Source organism: Chanos chanos, chromosome 15 (assembly GCF_902362185.1).
Source record: "Chanos chanos chromosome 15, fChaCha1.1, whole genome shotgun sequence".
Classification (NCBI taxonomy): domain Eukaryota; kingdom Metazoa; phylum Chordata; class Actinopteri; order Gonorynchiformes; family Chanidae; genus Chanos; species Chanos chanos.
The window spans coordinates 8,016,052-8,026,048 of record NC_044509.1 but is presented as its reverse complement, the minus strand read 5'-3'; the positions used below and the strand labels follow the sequence as shown (position 1 = coordinate 8,026,048).

Below are 9,997 nucleotides of genomic sequence, written 5' to 3'. Positions count from 1 at the left end.
ACACAATTACTTTATTTTCAGTTAACATACACACTCTACTATTAAATGTCACACCACTATCCTTATAAAATACAAATATCTGTCTGACACACATTGAGCTCTAACGAGGATTTAACCTTCAGCATTCATTCTTGATTCCTCCCATTTAAGAATCTTGAGCAGTAGGAGTGGCATCAGCTGGAGGATCAGCAGTAGATGGTGTGGTTGTGACCTCTGCAGGTTGTGTGGTTATGACCTGTGGTGGAGTAGTTGTGGTGTCCACACACTGGGCTGTAGTCATAACTTGTTGACCGACCACCACTTACTGGGTGGTGACGATGGTGACATATTTTTTCCGTTCTTCAATTTCTCGGTTCATCTGACACCAAGAATGATAAGCACAGCACCAGGAAGTAAATATGTCCTCACAGATGCTCCCCTGAGGAGAAAAACACGCTTTAATCAATATAAAAAATGATTCCACTCTCATATGCAATTATCAGTATGCCTCTGCCAAACAGTGTTTTTCTTTTTCTTTCTTTCTTTTTCTTTCTTTCTTTCTTTCTTTCTTTCTTTTCTTTTTTTTTGAGAATTAGAGTATACAAGTAACCCCGTACCACAATTTCATATTTGTACCGCATAGCAGTCCTCATTGATAGAGTTACAGGATTGATAGGGATAGACATAGGGACAACCACACCACAAGCAGCCAACATCGCTGGTCCTAAAATGTCAATGAGGGGCAACCAGGGATTCTCCCCAAACTGCCCTGTGATAGGTACAGCAAAACAAGGACAGCACCAATAGGAATAGCAGCCTGAAGGGGAATGCATAAGAAGGGGGGGGGGGGGGGGGGGGGGGGGGAGTGCAATGTTTTACAAAAGCAGTAGTGATGACTTTTCTTTTGTTTATACCAAAAACACAAAAATGTCACTTTCATTTCATTCTTTTGTCCCTGAATAGGCCAAGTGACAAACTCAGATAAGATCACAGTTAGGATTGCAAATTTAAATGGATTTTCTTGATCAACAGTCGCGATTGTTAATGAACAATTAACTGATTATTCATTCACCCCCCACACCCACCTCCACACACATTTTGATATTGACATCAAATTTGCAAGTAACACATTCCTCAATAAAGGACGTAATTTAGCAAATACCTTTTTCATTCAACTTTTAAGCATATTAACAATAATCACATTTGCACAAGTACAGGCATAATTTGGCAATAGGCTTACACAATACCTTGGTTGTGAATACATACCGATGTTGATATAAAATCAAAACATAATAGCCATTAAATTACACAATTGTCTGAACTGCAACTTTCTAAAGGTCTTCCAAAGATAAAGGTTAGTGTGATGCCTTTTCTGTTAAACAGTAGCTTTGTGTTGCGATTTCTGTTATTATACTGCCACATTCTGGCGATTTGTGATGCTGTCGCATACATTAGTGAGAGGCATTCAGTTTCGATTTCAGTTCATAGCAAGTCAGCAAACATAAATGTGCCTCGTGGTTAAAAAAGAAAACAATATTTTCTTACGTGTAGAGCCTGTCATGAAGCTTTTATCAGGACTGGCCATGGTGTGGCAAAGACAGAGGTAGTTAAGCACGCGCTGCTGAAGAAACTAGAAGATTTCCTCAGGCTAATTAATAAAGACAACACAAAACTCCGAAAGCTGAGCTATATTCTTCTGGAGCTGGAATATGCAACGGTGGAGGGCTATCTCCCTGGTTTTGCTTATCTGGACATGGCACACGGGGTGAAGCTGATAGTGGAGAAGCTCCCACCCGGTCTGCAAGAGAAATGGGTATCCCAAGAGTCCAGATACAAAGAGTTCAATGTGGCATTCGCCCCCGTTCGCTGTTTTCTTCAAGTTTGTGAGACACCAGGCCAAGATTCGAAACAACCCCAGTTACTTAATCTCTGCAACCAACAGCCAGTTTTGTAAAGCAGATAAACCTGTGAGAAACAACAAGGCTTCTGTGTTGGTGCACAAAACAGATGTTCCATCAGAATCCCCAGTTAACACAGCGCACAGTACAGAGGAGAAGGCTGACAGTGCTGAGCTACAATGTCCAATCCACAAAAAGCCACACCCACTGAAATGTAGGAGCTTCAGAAATAAGCCTATAGAAGAGTGCAAGACCTTTCTTAAGGAAAACAAGATCTGCTTTAGGTGTTGTACGTCAACCCAGCATGTCACCACAGACAGCAAAAAGCCAATCATGTGCTTGGAGTGCAACAGTGAGAGGCACATTGCTGCCTTGCATCCAGGTCCACCTACTCTGACCACAGAAGCTATAATAGCAGACAAAGAGGGTGGCAGGGAGCAGATCGATGACACATCCACTCCTGTTACCGGTAAGAGCACAGAAATCTGTTGCGAGGCTGATGTTTGCAGTCCATGCTCATGCTCCAAGATTTGCCTTGTGAAAGCATATCCTGCAGGGCAAAAAGAGGAAGCTGTGAGGATGTACGCAGCTTTAGATGAACAGAGTAACCGGTCATTAGCCAAGACTGAGTTTTTTAATATCTCTGGCATCAAGACAAGCACCAGCCCCTACACTCTGACAACTGAGGGACAACTGAGACATCAGTTCGAAGTGCTGACAACTTTGAAATTGAAACCATTACTGGAAAACTGCAGCTTCCTCTACCTACCTTAATGGAGTGTGACATGATCCCTGATGACAGGTCCAAGATCCCTAGTCCTAACATTGCTGTACATCATCTATACCTAAGGCCAATTGCAGAGAGTATCCCTGCTGTCGACCCTCATGCTCCTATACTTCTGCACCTAGGCCGAGATATACACAAAGTGTGTGAGCAAATATATGGGCCCCATGGTTCTCCTTACGCCCAGCGTCATCATAGGGGAAGTTTGCCTAGGAACGGCCCATAGGTCAAAGAACATAGATGTTTTCAAAGCAAACATTCTCTGTAATGGCTGTGCATCCATCCTCAGCCCCTGTCCAAACCGCCTCCAGGTAAAGGAAAACTTAAGTGGCACAACGCAGCCACAGGGTTTATGCTCCTGAGCCTGTATGAAAGATGTAAGCCTGAACACGAACACAGTGTTGGAGCGAACAAAAGATGATGACAAGCCAGCACTGTCTGTGGCAGCCAAACAGTTCCTGAGCGTCATGGAGAAAGAAGCATATCAAGATAAGGTGAATAGCTGGGTAGCGCCACTGCCATTTCGGTCTCCAAGACGATGTCTGCTCAGCAACAAGGAGCAAGCGGTGAAGCGGCTCTGCTCTTTTTGAAAGCTGCTAGGGGGAAGACCTGAAATGAAAAGCCATTTAGTAGAGTTCATTCAAAAGATGCCGGATAATCACCACACTGAAGCTGCCCCACCCCTAGATGATGGAAAAGAGCACTAGTATTTACCAATGCTCGGTGTATATCATCCACAAAAGCCAGATCAAGTATGTGTTGTGTTTGACTCTAGTGCTAAATGTGAGGGAGTGTCTCTGAATGATGTCCTACTCAGTGGGCCAGACATAAACAACACTCTACTGATGGTACTAATGCATTTTAGCAGAGAACTAATGCATTCACAGTGGATGTCCAGCAGATGTTCTACTGCTTTGAAGAGCAAGAACAGCATTGAGACTTCTGCTTCCTGTGGTATGAGACCAGTGACGTAGACAAGAAGGTGATGGAGTACAGAATGAAAGTCCATGTATTTGGAAACAGCCGGTCACCCACTGTGGCCATATATTGTATGAGAAGAGCAGCCCAGGAAGGTGAGAGTGAGCACGGTTCAGATGTTAGGTTGCTGGTGGGAAAGCAGTTTTATGTCGATGACAGCCTTGCTTCGGCTTCTACACCTGAGGGAGCTGTTGTCATCTTAAGACGAACCAAGCAGATGCCAGCGGAATGCAACCTACACCTGCACAAGGTGGCATCCAACAGTGAAGAGGTGATGCAAGCCTTTCCAGCTGAGGATAGAGCAAAGATTCTGAAGGATCTAAGTCTTGGTGTGGACCTTCTCCCAGCCCAGCGGAGTTTGGGACTCTCTTAGGATATAGAGACAGACAATTTACCTTTCAGGTATCACGTGAACGAAAGTCATATATGCGTAGAGGTATCCTGTCCACGGTTAACAGTCTCTATGACCCTTTAGGATTTGTGGTGCCCATAACCATTCAGAGCAAGGCAATAGTTAGAGAGCTCTCATCAGAACGAAGTGACTGGGATGAACCACTCCCTGAAGAAAAAAAGGAAGAGTGGAATCTCTGGAAGGAATTGCTGGAGGTTTTTGAGCATCTTAAGATTCAGAGATGTTACCTTTCAGTATCATTGTCATCCACACTGAGAAAAGAGCTATGCATCTTTTCAGATGCTTCCATGATGGCAACAGGAACTGTGGCCTACCTGAGAGCCTGTGACCTTGAAGGACAGCGTCATGTTGGATTTATAATGCAGCTGTGTTGGCCATTGAACTGTATGAGTAGCTCAGAGATGAGGTGGATGTCAGTTGGGATGATGCAAAGTTTTGAACGGACAGCAGAATAGTTTTGAGCCATATACATAACACCAACAGAAGGTTCTACACTTATGTATCCACCAGAGTGTCTCATATCAGAAGATCTACACATCCTGATCAGTGGTACTACATCTCAACTGAAAGAAACCCTGAAGATCATGCCACCAGGTTCACAAAAGCAAGCCTCCTTCAACAAACAAGCTGGCTCTCAGGCCCACCTTTCTTATCATGCTCTTGTAGATCCAGAGAGAAATGAAGAGATCAGTCCTGATATCACAGCCATAAAGACTCAGAGTTCTGAGCTGCAACTGGGTTCTCATTGCTTCTTGCTTTTTTCAAGCTGGAGCACACTTAATCACACGATGGCCAGACTCATGTTGCCATATCCTTTCAAGGCCCAGACTATGCAGGTCACAAGGATGGCAAAATTGGCTTTGTAGCACTACAGAAATGGCCAAAGTAAAAAACCTGATTGTTGTATCTGTATAGCGGGAAGCTTTCAAAGAAGAATATAGATATATTGAGAGAGGTCAGACAATCCCAAAGCAAAGCCCACCAAAAAGCTTAACCCCAATAGGATGAGATTACTCAAGATAGAGGGTTGCTTAGTCTTTGCAGGCATACCAAGAGAGGAAAAATACCCTCTTATCCTCACACGCTATGACTACGTCTCTACCCTTCTTGTGACATTTTATCATGAGCATGTGCCACACCAGGGACGTCACATTACAGAGGGAGCGATCCGTGCTTCAGGATTATGGATCATCGGAAGCAAGCATTTTGTATCTAGTGTCCCACACAAATACGTAACATGCCCCAAGCTTACCCACTGAAAGATTCACTCAAGAACCTCTGGTCACAAATGTTGGACTCGAAGTAATATGCTACACAAGAGGAAGCAGTGCAGAGACCAAACGCTGGGCAGTGATTTTTGCATGCATATCCATCCAGGTTGTCCACACAGAGCTCACTGAATCCATGTCTACATCCAGTCTGGTCAATGCACTGAGGAGGTTCTTCTCAATCCGTGGGCCTGCGAAAACCCTGCACTCTGAAAAAACAAACTTTATTGGAGCATGCAGGGAACTGAACATTGATACCACTGACACATCATTCCAAACTTATCTGCAGAAGAGAGGCTGCATCTGGCTGTTTAACCCACTGCATTTATTGTACATGGATGGGTCATGGGAGAGATTAACAAGAGTAGCCAAGCGAATCCTAGCTGCAATGTTGCTGAAATCAAGACCTACCTACCTGTCTTACTCACAAGGTTTTGAGCACTCTCATGGCTGAAGTCATGGTGATAATGAATGCAAGACCTCTACTGCCAGTTTCTACAGATCCGGACAACCCCACAGTCTTTATCCCCAGCAATGCTCCTGATGCGAACAGCGGATGCCTTGACAGCGCCCTCTGGAGACTTTGACATATCAGCACTTCATGGAAAGCAATGGAAGCAAGTCCAAGCTCTTGCAGATACCTTTTGGAAACGTTGGCGTGTCCTCTCTGCAAGGTCGCAGGAGGTGGACGGACGTGAGGCCCAACATGAAGGTTCTTCTTTCTGAATCCCCTTAGAAAATTGTCATTCATATACGTTATTGTGTTTAAAAGTAACATCTGCTGAAAATACCCATTCAGCCGGTACCGATGTCCCAGGTACACAGGCATAGTGGCATGTCAATTTAGCCAGCCTCAAAAATCTTGCTGCATTGAGTTTTCCAGCAGTCTGTGAGACTTGTATCGGGGGGGGTGGATTATATTTGAGGTAGTTCTCCACTTCTGCAGCTACATCACTGGGGCAAGTGGAGTAGTTGTCCCCTAACAGTACAGCCATGGCGTTTACAGCATGCTATCATAGTAGGCCCATAGACAGTAAAAAGAGTAGGCTTACTCACTATTATGAAAATGCATGAGACTTACGATTGATTCATTTTGTTTGGAGCTCATGATCGACTAAATTCTTATCGACAAATAATCGATCGTCGACTAATCGTTAACAACCCTAATCACTGTTCCACACTTTAGTTCCTCATTGTCTTAAACAGTCATAGTAACATACTCAGAACATACTTAGACAGCTGTGGCCTTGTGGTTAAAATAGCAGTTAGATCCCTGGCAGGAGAAATGTGGGGGGGGGGGGGGGGGGGGATGAGCAGCCAAGGCACTTAACCCCCAACATCTCCATGATGGCAGCATGCATGAGTGCAGCAGCTACTTCAGGTCCAACTTACCCAACTTACACACAATTTCGTCCCACTGTGTACTGTGTGTATGGCTGGGATGACAATAAAGTGAATTTCATTTCATTCATTCATTTACATGCGGCATGTGCATACAATTGTGTCCATATGTGTTGAAGAGGAGGGGCGAGTTCAACTATCCATTTATCCTCACATGCCTTACGTATAGACCAGTAACAGTGTATGGGTATAATAGTAGTAACTGTTTAAGGTGGATTATTGTCTTTTAAAACATGTATGTAATGCATTATTAGAATTTGATGATGTAATTAGTTTTCGGCGTCAAATGATTCCTAATAATGAACTAAAAATTGAGTGTGCACAGTGGTGAATTGCTTCCAAATCATCCAATTCTGAATGCCCAATACACATTGACTCTGTTTGGACCACTTCTCTTTTAAACTTGATACACGTTACACTTCAAACTCTTCTGTTTGTTACAAAGATCTTTGATTTCAAATGCGTAAATATTCTCCATGTATTTATGAATGTGTGATCTAGTTTTCATCTTAACTGATTACCTCTTGCCCAAAGAAACTGTTTGATTGTCACTGGGGAGTAACTGACATTGAAGTGATTGCTGCCTTCTGTAATATTCTCTTTTCAGATGAATATGACTGAGACTGCAAAGAAGAAAAGTGAACTCTTTTTACTTTCACAATGTGTAAGCCATCTCTCTGTCTCTGGAATGTAACAGAGGTAGTTAAACAACTACATCTGTGTGGGGGGGTGGGGGGGGGGGGGGGTGGGGGCGCTGAAAATGTGATCCCAGTGGCTACTTTAACATGGAACTAAATATTTTATGTCAACTGCCATAATCACGCCCACAGAATTTTTTTAGACCAAAACCTAGCAGTTAAAAGAGGCTTCACCAGGAGAGGCTGTCTAACTCCTAAATGACTTACATTTGGACAATCTGCCTTTTTTCTATAAAGTGATTAAAAATGTTTAAGTTTCAGTGATTGCACACACACACTGTGAACAGTGAGCTTGTCCTCTGCATTTAACACACCAGTAGTGAACACACAACAGACGTAGGAGCAGTGGGCATCATTCCTCTGCACCCGGAGAGCACTAGTTAAGTGCCTTGCTCAAGGGCACACAGCCGTGGATGTTGGGCCTGGGAATTGAACTGGCAACCCTCCAGTCACAAGCCCGGCTCTCTAACCGTTCGACCACGGCTTCCCTCAAATGTGTTATTCCTTCCACTGACTTAAAAGGCCAAAACTGGTTCTAAGAAAATAAAATGTATTATAGTGTTTTTATAATGCACAGTCTAAATATGCATCTGTCCAGGGACTTTGAATCAAAATGAGCTCTTTGGAGCTAATTGTGGAGCTGGTAAATTTCTGTTTCGTAGATGATGGATTGGATACTGCAAATGTGAAAGCTTTGAGTTTGTGGGTGTGGGTGTGGGTGTGGTTACTGGTTACGTAGAAGCAGCAGTTGTCTGTTTGATCTAATCCATTTGATTTAACAGTTGTAACCTGTTTGATAACACATACTGTGACATTAGTAGACTAGTTTCAGTGATCAAAATTAGTGGGGTTGAAGTGTAAATGAGATGCAATGCATCTTTTTAACTGAAGAAAGGTGTTAAACAAAGCGTTACAAAAATCTTATAAAGTGGAACACATAAGGCATGAATGGGAGACTGCTGATTTCTTCTGATAATGTAAGTAAGCTAAAAAAAAAAAAAAAGTATGAAGCTGGGCTCCACAGCATTTTTATGCCTGACTCTAAGCCTAATGAGATTTTAATCACTCAGTTATCTCATTTAGGCAAATGTTTCATTTATTTTGGTAGTTACATGTAGAAATATAGAGCTTTTTTCTTCCCATGCAGTAAATATTTATGTAGACTGTTGTAGACATGTTAGAAATTCCTGTTAAACAGGAAAATACCTACACCTTGTCAGTTCTCACTACTTACATGTTACTTGATTGGGATGCCATAAGAGATGGTTACATTGTTATATTGTACATGTAAAGCACATATCACAGTAGTGTTCTCCATCTAGAAAGCAGCCAAGATTCACTGTGAAAAATCACTTAATGTTCACATGAACAAACATGCATTACTGTTAAATGTCACACCACTATCCTTATAAAATACAAATATCTGTCTGACACACATTAAGCTCTAACGAGGATTTAACCTTCAGCATTCACTCTTGATTCCTCCCATTTAAGAATCTTGAGCAGTAGGAGTGGCATCAGCTGGTGGATCGACAGTAGATGGTGTGGTTGTGACCTCTGCAGGTTGTGTGGTTATGACCTGTGGTGGAGTAGTTGTGGTGTCCACACACTGGGCTGCGGTCATAACTTGCTGACCGACCATCACTTGCTGGGTGGTAACGACGGTGACATATTTTTTTCGTTCTCTAATTTCTCGGTTCATCTGACACCAAGAACAAGTGGCACAGCACCAGGAAGTAAATATGTCCTCACAGATGCTCCCCTGAGGTGAAAAACACGCTTTAATCAATATAAAAAATGATTCCACTCTCATATGCAATTATCAGTATGCCTCTGTCAAACAGTGTTTTTTCTTTTTCTTTCTTTCTTTCTTTCTTTTTTTTGAGAATTATAGTATGCAAGTAATCCCGTACCACAATTTCATATTTGTACCGCATAGCAACCCTCATTGACAGAGTTACAGGAGGCATGCAGACCACCACACCACAAAAGGCCATAACGATTGGTCCTAAAACGTCAATGAGGGGCACCCAGGGATTCTCCCCAAACTGCCCTGTGGTAGTTACAGCAAAACAAGGACAGCACCAATAGGCATAGCAGCCTGAAGGGGAACACATAAGAAAAGTAAGATAAGGGGAAAATTAGTCAGTGAAATGTTTTACAAAAGCGATAGTGATGACTGATAATTATGCAGAGATATGGTATGGGTTTGTTGTTGACTCACAGGCCGGTATGTCGTCACAGCAGTCAAACAGGCCGGTGCTCCACACATTCTGGTGAGTGTTACTTTTCTGTGGCTGCTGCTGGACAACTACTGTGGTCGTCATGACGACTATACCTGAATGCTGATTTCATGGAAAGATATTTCATTGTTCCACTAAAACAACTTTTGTTTTGTTCATACCTCATGCCTGTACCTTTCAACAGCAAAAAACACAAAAATGTTACTTTCATTTCACTTTTTTGTTCCTCATAACCCTAAACAGGCCAAGTGACATACTTAGATAAGATCACAGTTCCACTCTTAATTTCCTCATAGTCTCGAAAAGTCGTAGTAACATGTTTAGATCATAGCAGTC

General features: G+C 42.7%; 1 protein-coding gene across 1 annotated transcript; it reads right to left on the bottom strand.

Moving 5' to 3' along the window:
* Positions 1-8,907: 8,907 nt before the first annotated feature.
* On the bottom strand, positions 8,908-9,745 carry LOC115828903 (cornifelin-like). The gene is made up of 3 exons (XM_030793002.1): positions 9,643-9,745; positions 9,332-9,519; positions 8,908-9,180 (listed from the first exon to the last, which is right to left on the bottom strand). Exons 1-3 carry the CDS (start codon positions 9,743-9,745, stop codon positions 8,908-8,910), a joined length of 564 nt encoding a protein of 187 aa, XP_030648862.1.
* Between the last annotated feature and the right edge of the window lie 252 nt (positions 9,746-9,997).

What these genes read in the sequence shown, in the direction of transcription:
- LOC115828903 (XM_030793002.1), bottom strand. Translation starts at nt 9,745, where the DNA reads ATGACGACCACAGTAGTTGTCCAGCAGCAGCCACAGAAAAGTAACACT. An exon ending in CTGTGACGACATACCGGCCT is followed by an intron (nt 9,520 to 9,642) that starts GTGAGTCAACAA and finishes GTTCCCCTTCAG; the next exon opens with GCTGCTATGCCTATTGGTGC. An exon ending in GGTACAAATATGAAATTGTG is followed by an intron (nt 9,181 to 9,331) that starts GTACGGGATTAC and finishes TTTTCACCTCAG; the next exon opens with GGGAGCATCTGTGAGGACAT.